The sequence below is a fragment of the Electrophorus electricus genome, chromosome 2 (assembly GCF_041902795.1).
Source record: "Electrophorus electricus isolate QZ-2024a chromosome 2, ASM4190279v1, whole genome shotgun sequence".
Taxonomy (NCBI): domain Eukaryota; kingdom Metazoa; phylum Chordata; class Actinopteri; order Gymnotiformes; family Gymnotidae; genus Electrophorus; species Electrophorus electricus.
Window position 1 is genome coordinate 36,416,723 of NC_137498.1, and position 17,707 is coordinate 36,434,429.

The window sequence follows — 17,707 nt, forward strand, 5'->3', positions numbered from 1 at the left end:
CCACGGTCAAAATGAAATAAAACCTTTTACCGTGTGTGTCCTTTTGCAATCGAAAAGAAATTAAAGGCGGACATGCTGTGCATCTCTATTTGTATTCCGTTGTGGAACCACTAAGCACCGTGTTTGTAAAGTGTACTTTTCTGCTATGGAAGAAACTGATGAAAAAGCTCCATCTGTAATTGACCGATATTACACGCGATGGTATAAAACAGGTAACCATGACGGAAATATCACTGGCTTATGAAGAAATGTAATTATTACTTTAATATTATTTAACAGCGTATCTATTTTATTCTTATTTTTGACGCTGTAGCTATCTAGCGTAGGTTAGCTAGCTAGCTTATGTTAATTTACTTACTTACACAGTCCTAGCCTTATCAAGTTTTTGCTGGTTAAAGATTTTCCTGAACAGAAACTAACTGAATTGAACTAGAGATCATTTTGATCAGAAGATTACGTCTCTCTACACTTTAAATCCTACATTTCTACAGTATAAGGTGACTAAGGATCTTTTATTGATTAAAGATCTGTAGTCATGACTTTGTGTTAACACGTTTATGTCATGCTCAGATATGAAAGGAAAATCGTGTGAAGATCATTGCGTTCTACAACATTCAAACAGGTAAATAAATATATTCTTTACATTTCGAGTTCCTCTGTGATTTATATTTTGGGGGGGGGGTCATCTCATAAACTACTTCATTTTAGAATCTGTGTCATCACTCTTGCGGAGACTCACCCTGTTCTAAGGAAAGGGAGTAAAATCAAGAGTATCAACTACCGAATCAGTGATGGGTGCAGTCGACTGAACAATAAAGTGTCTGGGAAGTCAAAGAGAGTGAGTATGTTTGCCTTTGCTATAGCTCCCACTATGGTTATGATCAGAGTAAAGAGAATTTCATTGTAATTTGTTTAATGAATTGTGCAGGGTGGTCAGTTCCTCACAGAGTTTGCGCCACTGTGCAGAATAACGTGCACAGACAATGTGGAGTACACAATTTTTAGGTGAGTCATACATCCTCTTACCTCAGTCTTTTTTTTTGTCAGTGAGCTGGCTGTCACAGCATAAACATCCCCAAATCTTACCTTACTTGATGTTGTACTGATTGGGTGGGATTGAATTTCTAGTTTATTGCCTTTGTTCATTTTTTCATTTGTTCATCTACTACATTTTTCAAAGCTGCATAAGAGGACGCCTGTTAGAGGTGAACGAGGACATCATCATGAGCCCTGATCTGCTACTGGAGAAGGTAGCGTTCAGTGTTACTCCATACCAACTATAAAGCATTGTGCAGTACATGACCCTCTTTCAAGCCCTTCATTAAAACTGTCTACCTGAAGTTAGAAGTCCATGCAATTCTAAAATAGTTTGGCACATAATAGATCTTTTTCTGATTCAGTACCATAGGTACTCTTTTTTTCTTTTTTTTTGACTGTTGCATCTTTTTGTTTCCTCCTCTGACCAGCCCTCCACAGAAGGCTATATAGCAGTCATCTTACCCAAACTTGAGGAGAGCAAGAGGGTCACCAACAGCCTTCTAACCCGAGAACAATATGAAGAGGTCGTCTCTAAACGGACTACTCAACAGCCACAGCCTTGCTAAAATCAATGTTATAGAGGTATATGAGCAATAGTTTCAGTGCTTCCACTACCAAGCAGTCTACTTGGTCAAGTATGACATGAACAACTGCATGGCACTAGGGTCATTGTTACTACTGTATATTTGTAATGTATTTTGTTTTGCCACATTTCTGAAATATAGTACTTAGAACTTTGTAAATTTGAGACATTTACATTTTTTCCTCTTGAACAAAATCCATGTTAATTTCTCTTCATGGTACTGATTGATTTAATGCCACATATTAACAGTAAAAGTAGCTCTTTAGACTTACCTTGTCCGAACTGTCTAAATGCTTTGTATATGCTCCCATTCTCACAAAAGATTTATTTTTGCAAATACATAAATAAATCACACAAGTATGAGTTGTTTAAGAAAAATAATGTATATTTTGATTTTTCTTGGTTTAACAATCATTCAACTGTCAAAAGGGTCAATGGTCCAAAACTAATCCACTCAGTCTCATAGCTTTTCAGTCATCTCTGAAGCTTATGGTCTGACTACAGAGCACTTTCTCCAAATGTTCAGTAATGGTAATTCACACTTTCAGGCTACAGTTAAGAGTGTGTTCACTTACATAACATCTAAACAAATACCCTTTGGACTCTAGTATATTCTAGATGGCTAAATAATTTTCGGTATGAGGCATTGCAATGCATGAGAAGAAACGAAGGATTGTGCAGTATGAATCCCTCGATCTAAAGTATACACCCGTCAAGCCTACTGACATTCATACTCACTCCTCCTTCAGACCATTTGGAATTGGTGTACCAGAGTTTGATCACCATTATGTTTCAAGTAACAACACAAATCACAGTGAGCAATATGACAGTCCACACAACAAGACTGTCAAAAACTGAAAAATAGAAAAAGCTAAACCTTTTTTAGTACTGTGATAGTCACTATTGTACCAAAGTAATATTTGTCAGGATTGCTTTTTAGAAAGTGACTAACTGGAGATGCTCTTTTAAAAATAGTTATGTGAGGCACATTAAGAATGGAAAGTCTGATAACTCTGGCTCTGTAGCCTTCACCTGGCAGCCAGTGCAGAGATGACTTAAAGAATGAACATATTTGGCATCAACATGTAAATGAGGCAGATACATTAAACATAGTGTGTGTCCTACATTGAATTGACTGAGGTGACTTGTCTGCATTTCAAAATAAGTTATTCTGGGTAATGTGATAATATACTGATCAAAAATTATACTCTTCATCTTGACAGTTGCTTCTTCATCAACCATGACACGTGTTAGTTTGGAATTGACTAGAAAACATGCACTGGTTTATGTGTTTTGTGTCTTTATGTGTTCGTGGTATGCATGTGTGAGAGAGAGATAGAGCGTGTGTGTGAGTAAGTAGTGTGGCTGACATACTAACAGCTATTGAACGTCACTAAATATGAGTCAGAGCAGAGCACAAAGAGGCACAGAGTGGATGAATGCACTACAGTGCATCTATCATCTGTGCATATGCCTGCCTGCCTGCCTTCCTGTGTGTGTGTGTGTGTGTGTGTGTGTGTGTGTGTGTGTGTGTGTGTGTGTGTGTAGAATAATTCATAGAGGAGGGCTATGGAGGCTCTGGGCTACTTGCTCTCTAGGAAAGTCAGACTGGCCATGTGTTCTTCCAGGGATTTGACCCCAAAGCCATTTGATCCCTTGCCATTCAGCGCTTCCTCCTTAAGTGGAGGACTCAACTGCATGTCCTGCCAGTGCGGGGGTGAGCCCACACTGCTGCACTCCGATTTACACTGAGAGGAGACAGGAGATGGAGGGGAAGAGTTCGATCAGGCATGCTCACTCAGATCCTCACTGTCAGTGTTGCATCCTCACTTCAATCATAAATGATAAAATGACTGAAATATATAAAACACCTTCTACCTATTTAACATTACAAATGTTCATTTTAGTAAGCTTAAAAATTGAAGTATATATACAGAAATTATGTTTTATATATATTTATGTGTGTTTTATTCCTTTATATGATGGAAATTAAATAATTTTTAAGGAGTGTACAGCAGGCAATATAAAGTACAATTTATAAATGCTATCATGAGGTAAAAATTTTCAGTACTAAAAATGACAGTATTCAAATGTGAATGAGTGTTCTTCAGAAGAGGGTTCAGCAGCTGTGCTGTTCCTTACCTTCCTGATGAGCTTGTGCCACAGTGGCAGAAGGGAGGCCACCACTGTCATAATGCCTTTGGTGTTCTGTATACAGGAGTCCACCTGAGCGAGACCAGGAGAAAAACAGGCAGACTAAGACCAAACATCTTAAAATCCCATTTAATAAGTACACCATGGCTGCTTGGTGAGGATCAGGACAAGTAATTTCCTCCCTGAGATAACAGATGATCAGTGAAGCAGGCTGGCTCACATATGTTTTTTCTGCAGTTCTCCGTAAAATAATATGCCTGGAAACCTTGAGAAGGCCACAAGAGACACAAGCAGATCCTGACTGAGTTGTTTTGTCTTGAGCCACTGTTTCAACTCCATGGCATGAGCAACAGACGCACACGCACACAAACTATCTTTAAAGCCATTAAAACCAGCCTTTGGCTGTGACCTTTGCTTGATCAAAATAAAGTGATGGTTCTTGACAGGGTGCCATTTCGTCAGGTTAAATGGTGTTGAAAGAAACGTCAATGTCTTTAATGGAGAAGTACATAAGGCCAAAAGGGCTTCATAGTTCAGCCGGGCTCATTTTTTCAGCCCATCTAGCAACTAGCATGTGTGGCTTAATTTCTTGTGTATCTTTGATGTTGGCATGCCCTGGAGACATATCACCTTCTGGAAGGTAGCACTCTTCCCATGGACCGGAGTTTTGGCACAGCCTTGCAACTGCTGACAGGAGACTGCCAGCTTCTCTGTCTCTGACATCATGAGCATTTTTTCCTCATCCAGCAGCTACAAAATATAAACATCAATGAGTTTAAAAACTGCCATCAGCACACATCCATGCCCTTCTCATTTATACACTGGACAAAATGAAATAGTTTGAAGCCTTACTGATGGGGGGAATTTGGGTGGGGCTATAAATAAGATTTTTACATTTCTGTTTAATTTAGTGATCTTTTTCATCTTGATTATAAATATTAATTGACTGTCATTAAGTAATTTGTACAGTTGGTTCCCTTAATGAGCTCCAAAACCTTCCAGTTAACATTTATGATATGCCCCTTTCAAAACCTCCTTCAAAAGGGTAAGGTATTAAAGAAGAAAGAAAAAGTACACTGATAATTGATACTAATAACCTCAAGGTTGAACACCTTCAGCAGGGTAACATACAACAGATGCCCTTGTTCTTCAACTACAGCTCTGTGCAGGTTGGAATATGCAGAGGAGAGCAGGCATGCCATCATGTATAATGAGCAAATTAAAGTGTGGGGCATAAGAGTTCATGATGGGCGGGCGTTGGTGAAAGATGTGGAGAGTACAGGACAGCAGAGTCTCACCTGGGCAGAGAAGGACTGGAGGAGGGCGCATAGTTGGAGACCCTGCTCTGATAGAAGCTGGGAATGGAAAAGTTAGAGATTCCATTTACACATAGCAGGACCATAATCACAATTGTCACTGCTGACATACTGTCAATGTTCAAATGTACAATTATGCAATTAACAAAAACGAAGCGACAGGGCAACTGTGTTGGATTATGGATTATGGTTTTGGGTGATGACCAAAAGAGAAGGCTGTTATTAAAATTCCTTTTTTGGAGGTCAGCAAAGAAACTTTCGCAGCCTTGTCTTGTCTGGGAAACACCACAGGGATCCCTAAGCCACAGCAATCCCTTCAGTATCAGGAATTAATAACTAAATCCAGAGAGTAACAGAGTAAGTCTTATTAGGAAAGTAAGATTGTGTATCAGAGACTCTTGGTGCTTTTAGCAGAGCTGCTGTTATGTGGCTAAGGAGATGGGCTCCCCCCATCACAAAAGGAACTGGGGCAGCAAAGGTCATGAGGGCCTGGCTGAGGGCCAACAGCTCAGGCTGCTTGGCAGACAAGCTACCAGTTAGGTACTCTCCACCATGAGCCGCCAGGGCCATAGGACTAGACTCTACGGCTAACCAGACGAGCCGGCCACTGCTTTTAATAACATATTGATCTTGCTTTCAGTGGGACTTCATTGCTCTTAATGACGATGGTTGCTTCGCATTCAGAAGAATGTAGAAGGAGGGGGAGGTGAGACAGACGACTTAACAGCATACCTCAGCCTGGTGGAACAGGTCCAGGGTGGTCTTCAACAGGCCCTCCCCCCTTAATCACAGACCAAAAAGGCAGAGTTAATGGAACATTGCAATATCCATATCATTGAGCAGTTTGACAAGAGAAAGCCATTAGCAGACTTCACCCCTCAACAGAATCCAATGTTTTTTTCCATAAACTTCAAATTAGGCCTAAAAAGCTTTAGTGCAGCAGTGACTTGGCTAATCCCAAGGCCATGTGGTTCAGCTCAGTACCTGGTGAAGAAGGCCACGGAGTAGGCCCCCCTGGCCATGCTCCCACACAGGCGTGCCACCTCATGCTCCTGCTCCTCCCAGCGCTCCAGTTCAGAGTCCACGTCCGAAGTGAGCAGCCGCAGTTCCAACCCCAGCTTAGCAATGGTGCTCAGCTCCTGCACACAAACAGCCCCAGCATTTTATCACATGCATGCTCTTAGCAGCAAACCTTAAAATGAGAAGCACTGCGTTTATTTCTTGCATACCTCTGCATCAAGCTTTGTGGCTTTCACATTCTTCAGATTAGCTGAGTGCTTCTGAGAGAGAATGGGAATTCAAAGTTGGATTATAGGGTGCAACCACACAAGAATTAACTAAAGCTATTCTGGTGTCTTATCATACTCACTCCAGGTCTAGGTAATGATAGATATGCTCTTTTATCACCTAAAAAGAGATGCAGAAACAAATTTTGTGAACTTATTCATTGTGAGATGAATAACAGCAAAATAAACAAACTATATGCTTGTACTTAATACCAGCACAATCAAACATAACTAACTGAATGAGCTGAAGCTTTTATGCAAATTGCAGGAACCTTTTGGCTTTGCCTAACATACAATACAAGTGTCCTTTCTGAGAGCAGCTCCCCAGGTATAGGCCTTCTCACACTGCTGGTCCTGATGCGCTCTCTCAGGCTCCGTGACAAATACCATTGTCACAGCAAATTATATTTCAGGTGCAGACAAATTCACCTCTCATGCATTTCGTGCTCCAGGGAGTTGGCAGCACTCACAAATGTCCACATGCAGCTTTGTCCAAACACCAATTTTCACAGAGACTCTCCCTCTTCTGCAGAACAACTGCTATCTTTAAACTAAGAGAAGCGTGGTTGTGTGCCACTCCACTTCTTTTAGCAAAATAGTGAATTCTTCAGACTGGACTTTTCAAATGTCCAAGGGCCACAGTGCTAAAATGGATGAACCCGATCTCATCAAGGAAAAAAAAAACATTTAAATGACCCCTGGTTCATAAAGATCCTGCCTACAGGCTGGTAAAAAAAACATTTCTATGCACATGTTATACACTAGCAGTGGGCTTGCAGCTTACCATGGGGAGACTTTTCAACATGGTGGGAAAAGGAAGGCAAGGGTCTGGAAGTGAGTGTGAACTAGAAGAGCAGCACGTCTGGTGTCCTAGAGCTGACCTGAAGAGGTGGTCAGAGATGGGGAAGACGGGCAGGGAAGGGAGGAGACGGCCTACCTCTGCGGCCATCAAACACGTCGTTGATCTCTTTCAGCAGCACGGCCATGTCTGCCAGCTGCGACTCCCAGGCCTCACAAAACACGTCCAGGTTCTCTTTGGCGATCTTACTGTTGGGGTGCAGCGCAAAGGTCTGTGCTGCTGAGATGATCTGGGGGGTGGGGGGTTGTGGGATCATCAGCAAAGAAACAGGAATGGAGACAAGATGTGATGTGTATGCAGTGACGTGCACAGTTCCACTCATCAACTTTAGTATTTTAAGAGTTTTTTACATTTTGGAATGACATGCAAGATGTGAGTTTAATATATTAATTGTAATCACCATAATGGTGCATCTCAAAATCTTTCTAACAGTATTATACAATTCTGCATCCCATATTCATAGACTATAAACAAAATGCATCTCAAAAAACTTTATAAAAGTACAATTCAGCAATCTATGTTCATAAACTATAAGACATTCATAAGGACATAAGTATAACCTAACAGACACAGACTGTCTGTAATAATGCACTGGACAGAGGCAGTAATTACCTGGAGCATTCTGAATTATCGATGAAGCTTATTAGCATGTCTATCTAAAGCTCCTGGCCCCTGCTGTGCTCTTATTGGCTGGCTGACCTTTGAGCTAAGCCATTACAGGCTGATGATGTGAGGCAGCTGTAGCAGGCCATGGAAATGACTTCCCAATATATAGTCCCACATCTTATGGACCAGTTGACCCCCAGTCATAACCTCACCTCCCCATTTTGCCGAGTGGCATGTCACAGCTCAAACAGAAAGACTCTTGATTCCTAAGATCAATTTTACAATGCACATATGTAATCCTATACAATCAAGAACAGAGGAAACATTTTTCTCCTGCTATTTGCTCTCCAGTATTTGGCAAAATACTAAACACTTTTTCACTCTTTAAATGAAACCTTGAGTGTTAGCTAAGAGCAGACCCTGCTGCTTGCTGACCCTCTCCATCCATCCTTCTCCACCTCTCTCCACACTTCTCCACCTCTCGTTACCTGGGGGCCAATCACATGAAAGGTCTCCTCCGCGTGAATACAGGTGATCTCCAGTGGCTCTGTCCCCGAGATGTGGCACAGCAGTCGACACGTCTGTAAGCACAGACATTAAAGGTATTAGTGTTACGGATGGAGATGTTACAGCACTACAGACAGAGACTTTACTGACAGCAGCCTGTGCTGCTCACCTCCACCAGCTGCTCCCTCTGCTCGGTGAGTGTGCGTGCAAGGTCTGCCACCACCTCCAAGTTCCCATCCCCACCTGCAGTCTTCAGGGCCTGCAGGACAGCATGATCGGAGTGCAACTTCAGGAACTCACTGGCCCTTCCCACTGCTACACTGTGGAGCTGGACAAAAAGAGGCAGAGTCAGAGAAAAAACCCACAAATATACAGGATGGGACAATGCAGGAAGTATGAAAAAGAGGGAAACTGGAGGGGAAGAGTTGGAAGAACAGGAAGCAGACAGGTCAAGAAAGTGGTGCATAGGGTGGACAGAGACTCCGGAAAAGTGTGTGTGCATGATCTGACCCAGTGGCCATGTGGGTCTCACCTCCCTCCTCAGCTCACTAACACTTTGACTGGTCTTTAGAATGGCCACCTCCATTTCCTCTGACACTTCTCTGGCTTTGAGTGACTGCTGCTGAGAAAAAGGAGAGAGGGGAGAGAAAAGGAGAGAGAAATGGGGAGAGAAGAAGAAGGAGGGGGAGAGAGGAGAGAGAAAGAGAGAGATATAAGGAGATATAAAATCACAGTAGTCAGAATACTGCTTCAAACATGACCTTTGACTCAATGCGTCTCCTCCTTGCCAAATAACACAACATTTGAAGCTCACACAAAGTGAGGATTGTATCAGTGTGCCGACGCCAGCAGTACATGCTTAAAACCAACAGTCTCAGACGTCAGAGGCTGAACGGACAGGTGGGAGGGATCAGTTTCTGAGAGGATTACGGCAGAGTGTCAGCTCCAGCACAGGCAGCTGGCAGCCCACAGGAGCCTCACGACTGCTGTCGGCTCCTAACCCAACACCTCCCAGACACCGCAGAGTGGCGGAAACAGTTCTTCTCACCTCCGTGAGCACACCCTCACAGTGCTCCCACCACTCAAAACTCTGCCACGCAGAACACAAAAAGGAGGTGAGGATAAACGTGAAAAGGAGGGGGAGGGGTGGGCACACATGCCCTGTCTGAATGGAGAATTAAGAGGCTCACACTGAGAACACATCTGATAAACTGTGATAAGTAACAATATCAAGATGTTCAGCTGCTATGCCGCAGTAACTCAGTGTGCTACAACCCAGCATTGATAAAAGAACTGCTACATTAGTACCAGACACTGAAGACACACTGCATGTGTTATGTGAGTGTATGAGTAATAAATGTATCCCAGAAAACATGATTTACTGTGCGCATATTAATGTCTGATATGACAAGTGTGCATAAAGTTAACTGGCAAACATCAGTGTCAGGATAGGTTCCAGTGTGAATCACTGCCATGGAGACAGACAGCTGATGTGCTGTTACTCATCACCAATAGCCTCACTGGTTTCCTGAAACTTTTCCATCCAGATAAAAAGCCTTGACTGCCTATATGAATGCATTTCCTGCAGAAATTTCAATGCTCTCCAGTTCCATCAAACAGACAGTAATAAGTCACTTCCTGTACATAAAAAGACCTTAACCATTACTTCAGATTCCAAAGAGGCCTCAGCAATAGGCAAGCTGTCCTTCCTTTACTGAGTGTAGCTGATGCCACTGGTGTCAGCAGGGACTTCTCTGAAAGGCAAGCAGCTTTACAATATGAGAGAGACCTGAATAGGAGGCCTGGCACAGTAGTCAAGAATGAATGGACACCTATAGATAAGACCTGATCCTCTACAGACACATACCAAAAGAGGACTGAATAGTCCACTGTGCATGGTGTATAGAACAGCATGGGGGTGGGGGATTAGGGACACCTAGTGTGTGGCGTAGGGAATGAAAAACATTATAAAATGTTTTTCACTTCCTAAAAAAACTATTTACAGACAGAACAAGGTGCTTTTATGTGGAGCACATGTATCCTTCCATATCCAGGCTTTAGAAATAATTGAATAAACCTGGTTTATTGTTCCATCTCATTCCCTATGGGAAACCAGTACACAAGGCCAATACATCAAAAAGATCTGAGCAAACTGTGTTTCTAAGTTGGAAAATGATCATCCAGAATCTTTAATTCAGAATTATAACAAGAAATCTGGATGGGCCAGATTTAATTAACTAACAAGCTTTTTAGCAAAAAAAAAGTAAGATACAGAATTGGAGGTATGATACCTGACTCAGTTTTACCTTGCAAACTGCTTTAGCATGCTTGCATGTGTGTGTATGTGTAAGCTTGCATGTGCTGATGTGTTTGGGTGCATGTGTGCATTAGTGTTCCATACATCCTGTCTCCAGGTAGCACGGAGCTGCTGGGTCTCTTGCCGTGTGATGCGGCACAGTTGCAAGATGCTCTCCCGCCGCTCATGGCTGGTGTAGGCAGAATCTGTGAAGTCTTCAGTCTGCTCCACTAGGGCCTCCAACTGCACTGCTATAGCCTCACATGACACACAGTACAGAGAGTCCCTCAGACCCTCCACCCTAGCCTGAAACACACACACACACACACACACACACACACACACACACACACACACAAACAAACAAACAAACAAACAAACAAACAAACCACTTGGGATGACTCATTGTGAATCAAGAATCAAAAATTGAGAATATAATGTCCAAAAAAACTAATTTACTAAATTGGATTTTACAGAGGAGGCGTAATAATAAACCAGATGCACAATGAAAGGCTCTATGTTTATTCTAAGCCCATTCTGCCAAGGAGTCAGACACTTCAGAGTTCTCCAGTGAGCAATCTGTGTCCACTGAGCTATTGATGCACTCCTGAACCTTGAAGTCTTGAATCCCAGCATAGATGCTGATGGGTAGCACTTTTGCCTCGCCACTGGTTCTTGCGTCTGTGACGATCTCGATGACCTGTTCCAGGGCCAGACGCATGCGCTGAAACACAGCATCCTTGTTGATCCGTGCAGACTCACAGTCTGGGTGCCTCAGACATGTCTGGAGAAGGTAGACATCACCAAAGTGTAAACAGAGGGGCACAATTCCAAACTACTTAAAATACATTTATCTTACATGATACAATTAAGAATACTTGTGAAAATACATGAGAAGAAGTCTGTTAATACAAAGCAACAATTGGTTTATTTTATACTTTTACACAGTTAAATAAGATTATACTATATGCTAAAATGTGCATGAAACCATACAAATAAAACAAAAAACTGCAAAGAAAGCACCAAACATTGTGCAGTGTAATCGGTTTCACAGTGCATATGACAAGAACTTGAGAGCACAGTGGGGGATATCTGCTGCACTTTGACCCCTCTGCGGCTGGCCTGAAGGTAGTCCAGCACCTGCTGGTGCTGGTCAAAGTGCTGACCTTGGATGCTGTGAGGAGCATCATGGTGCACTTCTCCAGCACAGCTCGGGCAGCAGCCATCCGCGCCCTCTTCTTCTCATCCTTCAGGTCCTGGGAAATGGAGAGAAAGAGAGAGAAAAAGAAACAGAAAAAAGAAAGGGAAAGAGAGAAAAAGAGTGAGAACGAGTGAGAAAGTAAGAGAGGCATTATAGGCCACAGAAGTGCTTTCTGAAAATGTAATGAAACACTGGCTATTCCAGCATATACAAACCATCCTTATGGTAATAAAGCTATTCTTTCTAGTTGCTATGAGGGGCACTTCCAAGACTCTCCTTCAAGCAATAAGATTGGTCCAAATTTGGTTCCAGCATGAAAAACTGTCTCTGAACTCTCTTCCCCTGACCACAAAACCAGCACAGTCAATAACAAAACACCCATCAAGCCACCGCAGTAGCCTGTGGGGCAGAGTGCTCTGAGGTTTTGAAGTGGACAGAGAGGCCTGAGAGGGAGAGACTGCTCTAGCATGCTACCTGCCTGCAGGCAACAAACTGGGTGAGATATGATTCAACAGAAGCTTTCTGACAGGCCAAGGCACATAGTGAGACTCATACAAGGGGGTCAGGGAGCTTTTGTGTGTGTGTGTGTGTGTGTGTGTGTGTGTGTGTGTGTGTGTGTGTGTGTGTGTGTGTGTGTGCACGCGTATGCGTGTGTGCGCATGTGTGCGTGCATGCGTATGCACATACGCTCACTGAGTTCTTCACTCCCAGGCTGAAAGGCATGTCTCACAAAAGCAGATGTGATTATGTGTTATTATATTCCCCTTCATAAGGCTGAATAGATGGAGGCTACAGATTGGCAGCGTAGCTCTGCTGTGAGACAGAGAGAGAGACGTGATGTGTGTGTGAAACACTGACTAGCAGTGATCAGAAGCTTCCGGTCTGAAATAAGACTCTCCTATCAGTCCTGCAAGACTCCCTGCTTCTCATCACCACTTCAGTGATGGAGCTGATATACAGAAATGAGATATTAAAAGGCCTGCTGGAAACTGTTGAACACTGTCCGCTGAGTTCCACACAGACCCATCTGCAGGTCACAATATTTTTGCAATAATCGGAATAGCACACCTGCTGTTCTAGAGTGAACTAATTCAGATGAGTTTGGATGATCACATTAAGAGCCAGAACCTGTGAGAGAGACAGTGCTAGTGGGCGTGTGAGCGATTGAAAGAAAGAGAGAGGAGATGAGATAGTGTAAGAGAGCGCATATGTGTGTGTGTGTGTGTGAAAGTGTGATTGAGAGAGAGCGCGTGCGAGCCAGCGAGCAAGAGTGTGTGAGTGAGTGTGAGAGTGAGAGACAGGCACTCACATTCTGCCTGTCTCCTGTAAGGTGGGCGAACTCCACCATCTCGTTACCAAACTGGCTGAAGATCTGCACAAATTCCTGAAAGGTGCTGACTCGTTCCAACTGTTCCAATGTCACTAGCACCTGCAAACATGTATGCACACACACAAAAAGCTCAAAATGTCTCTGCATAATGAAATGTCATTCATCCTGGCATGTAAAGTCTGACTAAATGAAAATACATGTGAAACCTTGGTTTGGCAAAAAATAGCATTCACATGATTCTCTGGAACAATATGAAGGCCTTAGCGAGACAGCAGAAGTTTATGCTGGTGTAATTAGCTGCAGTGTAACTGGATAGGGACAATATGGTGGAAGTAACTTTTGAAGCCAATTTTTCAAGTCCAGTGAGCAGAAGCAACCCTACCCAACCCTACCCTGCATAAACCTACAGGTTATGCTGCCACCAATATGGCATCAGTTTTAAAGGTGCTCCCCATATTTGCTCTTCAGCTGTAGGTCAATAGTTGGAGCATTGAATGAGGCCCCTTGCAGAGAAGTCATTGCAGTCATTTCATTCCACATGTGGGCACACGTTTGAGGCTGTGCCACCCTGTTGTACCACATCTGCAGTAAAAGATTTCAACTGTCAGTTCAAATGTCCATAAAAAAACCGAAATGAAAATGAAGGAAATGTTTCGACATTTGAGAAAAAGCCTGAGAGGGAGATACAATGAGAGGAATCTACAGGGAAGGCCAGGACTGCAGGAAGCAGATAAAGTGGCTGCTATTTGAGGTTTCCAGCTAGCAGTGGGCGTTATCAGGGCTGGACAGGGACAAATTCAATTGGATTGCTCTCTAATGGAGAGCAGCTCTGCTGCCTGCCTGTCCAAACAGCACTAACTGGACGTGATTAGCCGCAGCTCGGCGTGTGTGCGCACATGCAGATGCACATGCTCTTTTAGACAGTAAAAACAGGTCTTGCTGAACTGCCAGGGTAGTCATACTGCTTCTCTTCAATTATCTCCAAAGGAGGAGGACTGACAGTCCATGCCCATGCAACGATAAGATCTGAAAGTGAAAAAAGGTGTCTGTATGCTTGCTAGTGTGGGTGTAATCTGGGTGTATGCTTAGCTTTGTACACTGCTGAGTTGCAGGGCCTTGTATAATGACTGTTTTGGAGAAGTGGTGTATGTTTTTCAGTGTGTCTGTGTGTGTGAGTGTGTCAGGATGTTCCATGAGCATGTTCCTCACTCGGGTGCGGGAGCTGGTGATCTGCTTGATGACGATGCGGTCGGCCAGCACCAGCACTTTGGTGACAGAGGAGAGCAGCATGCGGGCAGCCTTCACCATAGCCGTCTTGTCATTGAACACAGTGCAGCGGCTGATGCCTTCAGTCTGCTCCACAGCACACACATCCGTCAGCTGCGCTATGGCTGTGCCTGCGTGTCACACGCACACACGAGCATGCACATACACACAAGCATGCACACGCGTACACACACACAGACACACACACACACACACACACACACACACGTGCACACACAAATGAACATGAACTAGGCCACTGACATGAACTTGTTTTTCCAAGGACTACCCTAGAGAAGCTATGTGTATGTACACAGTATATTGTATTTACTATGATGACTGTAAAATGGAGGGTTTGAATTCACAAGCAAATTTTAAAAATAAATATATAAAAACCCAACTTTTCAACCCTCTCATTAGCACTTCTCTCACTTTTGTCTGATTACACACCTCCCTCTTTTTCCCCGTTCTTTTAAGTTGCCCTTCAGTGAGAGATCTCTACTCATTGCCTATCGGTAATGTGCCTTTCTCTGCCTTTCTCTTACAGTGGCTGATAACTAATACCATTTGGGTGTTGTTCTATGCTTTAATTCATGCGTTTTCCTCACTGTTGTGTTTAAGCAGCAAGCAGCTGTCTGTGGGCCCACTGGAAAGCCTAGGGCATCACAGCCCTGCTGTACTGCATGGGCTCAGCTAGCTGCCTTATTCTAGGCTGGATGCCACAAGCTGGCATGTGGAGTGGCATGTGGAGTGTGGCCATGGTCAGGCTGATCCTCTGCAGTAAAAGAGCATTGGCATCCTCCAAAAAAAGAAGAACTCCTCTTAAATTGATAAGATTTAGGAAACAATTACAAGCACAGAGGCTAAAGGACATAGAGAAAAAAGAGGAATCTGCTTAGAGTCATTTCAGAGTGAAAGAGGGTAATATTTGTGCAGAAATACACCACAGTTCAGGAGCTGGACTGACTTGCTCTCATAAAGTGCTCATGCTGATTCTCTGATTGCATCTGGCAACTTGTTCACTGCCAGGTCTCCCTGTGACTGTAAGGTTCAACTTGTCCCAGTGCAACCCTGCACAAGCCACTGTGGCAGAGCACGACTCCTGCCAGCTGGTTGCTCTCACGGCCCTGCTCATCCACCCAGCAACCGAGTTATGCCCGATCATCATGTCATAGTGATGCCATAATGCTACACACGGCAATATTTTACATCTGTGCCCTTAGTGAATTTTAATGAGAGACCTTTAACCTTAAATGAAATTTAATTTACATAAACTGAAAAACTAATTGGTGGTCATACTACTAATTGTTAGATACATTAGCCCTAAAGCACTAGTGCAAAAACAAAAAAAATAACTACCATATCTTGGCTGGTCGACTACATCTGAGGTAGGTGTTAAATCTGTGTAAATTTGATATTTCTACTTGAATCAACCCTTTCATACTGAATCACATTCCTGGTACAGGTAATGGGGTCTTGGGCAGTCATCCGCCTGGCTGGCGCCCTGGCTGACCTACTCTGGAGCTGGCTTGATTTTGGGGGCAGGAAGCAACATGCTCAGAGAGGTCACAACCGCGAGAGGGCTTCCATGTGAGGACTTCCCGATTCAGCCCTACTGCAGCACACATTCATCATCAGAACCCACAAAGTCCCAGCTCCCTTCCACCTGCCCCAAACCACCTTTTCACCTCTTTGTGATACCTTGTTCCTTTAAAACATTAAAAAATGAGGTGATGTATTTGAGGTGAAGTGTTTTTAAACACAACGCAGCCTACAGTGTGCACTTACGGCCCAGTAAGGGAAGGTCCGCTGTTGTACTGGTCTTGCATCTTTGATTGGAGACCCTCATCACAGGGCCTTCAACCAATAAAACCTCTAATTTTTCATTATCTCCCTGGAGCAAACCCATAGAGAGGACCGGATTTGCTCCTCTCATCTGAACAGCCCAGAGAGGCAGCAGCAGGATTAGATACATGTCAGGGAGTGTGTGGGCTAACCCTAAAGCCTCTCTAATGCCTGTGGACTGGCAGCTCTCACTCACTTGGAAGTATAGCAGTGGAAATGATCGACCGGCATTGCTGTACTTACCACACACTATCATCTCAGGGGATCGTGATTATTATCTGCTGAGACCAGTTAGGCAGGAGAAACCAGACTTTATGAAGGAGCTTTACTTTTAATGAGAAAACATTGTTCAGAATGTTCCTTTCCACATGTAATGGCTGCCTTCACGAATGCACAAAAATAATTTAATTAAATAACTCATCTTTTTACCAGAAGATGACTAAATAATCCTTTGTGTAATTATGTAATGTAATTACAGATGTAAATTAACACTGTTGAATGTAAATGAGTGACTTTTTTTTTTACACAAGAATAGTGTTATTAAATAAGTTATTTTACAATGATTAAATTTTGCATCACGCATGTAAACCCTTCAGAAAGGCAAAAAGTTTAGTGTAGATTATTTGGGGGGTATTTTTAGTTCTACTCCACAGGGTGTGAGAGAAGGTTACAAAGTGCTCACCTCACACAACTAGTGGAGAGCCACTGTGCCACTCTCGTGGTCCTGAGCACACACAATTACACCAAACAAGCACCTGAAGACCGGTGAATATTCATACCAATTCTCATAATAGCCTCTTATGTGCATCTGAGAGAGCACTGATGCGATCATACACTTTCTCCTCATATCACTCCACTTTATGCAAATAGCATAAATGAAAGAGCATCTTTAAACTCAACCAGACTCTGAATGGTTGTTAGATAATAGCTAGGAGTGTTGTGGACATGGACAGACCTGCTCGCCTGGCCTCGAAACAGGCATGCCCCATCTCTTCCCTTAGCTCCTCATTCTCCAGCGCAATGGCCTCTCCCACAGCAACAAAGCGCCCCACGGCAACGCCGACTGCCTGTCCGACCTTCTGGATAGCCCGCAGCGTCTTTTCTGACTTCTTTAGCTTGTCTTTGTGATTTATCAGGGTGGTTATCTGGAATAAGAGAGACAAATAGCGAAATAAAGTTGTGATGTGTTGGCCAAGCATTGTCTATGGTTCTCTCATTTACAGAATCAGAGGGTGAGAGAGGGGACAACAGAGAGGGAAGAAAAGATATGAGGTGATATGAGGTGTCTTCATTTACAGTGGATCAGAACGATGCTGTCTACCAGCGTCACACACACTTTCACAGTAAAGGTTTTACCTCTGTACACAGATTAAACTATCAATTATGCATTACGCATGCATTTTCAATTTCCGCTTTGAAG

At 43.3% G+C, this 17,707-nt stretch overlaps 2 protein-coding genes across 3 annotated transcripts in view; one reads left to right on the plus strand and one right to left on the minus strand.

Annotated features, from left to right (window-relative positions):
* The first annotated feature begins 16 nt into the window (after positions 1–16).
* On the plus strand, positions 17–1,889 carry abitram (actin binding transcription modulator). 2 transcript variants are annotated; one of them, XM_027000933.3, is made up of 6 exons: positions 17–212; positions 571–622; positions 709–838; positions 929–1,005; positions 1,181–1,250; positions 1,467–1,889. In XM_027000933.3, the coding sequence occupies exons 1-6, from the start codon at positions 146–148 to the stop codon at positions 1,602–1,604; spliced, it is 534 nt and encodes a 177-aa protein (XP_026856734.1). In that variant the 5' UTR covers positions 17–145; the 3' UTR covers positions 1,605–1,889. The 2 variants fall into 2 exon arrangements, with proteins under 2 accessions (XP_026856734.1, XP_026856735.1); XM_027000934.3 differs by having other exon boundaries at positions 114–250.
* A 96-nt stretch (positions 1,890–1,985) lies between these two features.
* The window catches only part of ctnnal1 (catenin (cadherin-associated protein), alpha-like 1), a 33,089-nt gene continuing 17,367 nt past the window's right edge, over positions 1,986–17,707 (minus strand). Inside the window, exons 2-19 of the mRNA XM_027000932.3 lie at positions 17,243–17,432; positions 14,386–14,573; positions 13,156–13,275; positions 11,812–11,901; positions 11,259–11,429; positions 10,751–10,951; positions 8,882–8,968; positions 8,519–8,677; positions 8,331–8,423; positions 7,315–7,465; positions 6,461–6,498; positions 6,321–6,371; positions 6,076–6,230; positions 5,824–5,872; positions 5,074–5,130; positions 4,406–4,525; positions 3,764–3,847; positions 1,986–3,369 (exon numbers count right to left, since the gene is read on the minus strand). Of these exons, the coding sequence (XP_026856733.2) occupies positions 3,205–3,369; positions 3,764–3,847; positions 4,406–4,525; positions 5,074–5,130; positions 5,824–5,872; positions 6,076–6,230; positions 6,321–6,371; positions 6,461–6,498; positions 7,315–7,465; positions 8,331–8,423; positions 8,519–8,677; positions 8,882–8,968; positions 10,751–10,951; positions 11,259–11,429; positions 11,812–11,901; positions 13,156–13,275; positions 14,386–14,573; positions 17,243–17,432 (2,169 nt within the window). The 3' untranslated portion in view covers positions 1,986–3,204. The remainder of the gene's footprint in view (positions 3,370–3,763; positions 3,848–4,405; positions 4,526–5,073; positions 5,131–5,823; positions 5,873–6,075; positions 6,231–6,320; positions 6,372–6,460; positions 6,499–7,314; positions 7,466–8,330; positions 8,424–8,518; positions 8,678–8,881; positions 8,969–10,750; positions 10,952–11,258; positions 11,430–11,811; positions 11,902–13,155; positions 13,276–14,385; positions 14,574–17,242; positions 17,433–17,707) is intronic.

Coding starts and splice junctions, on each gene's coding strand:
- abitram (XM_027000933.3), top strand. CDS start 146: ATGGAAGAAACTGATGAAAAAGCTCCATCTGTAATTGACCGATATTAC. Junction 623..708: donor GTTCTACAACATTCAAACAG/GTAAATAAATAT, acceptor ACTTCATTTTAG/AATCTGTGTCATCACTCTTG. Junction 839..928: donor TGTCTGGGAAGTCAAAGAGA/GTGAGTATGTTT, acceptor TGAATTGTGCAG/GGTGGTCAGTTCCTCACAGA.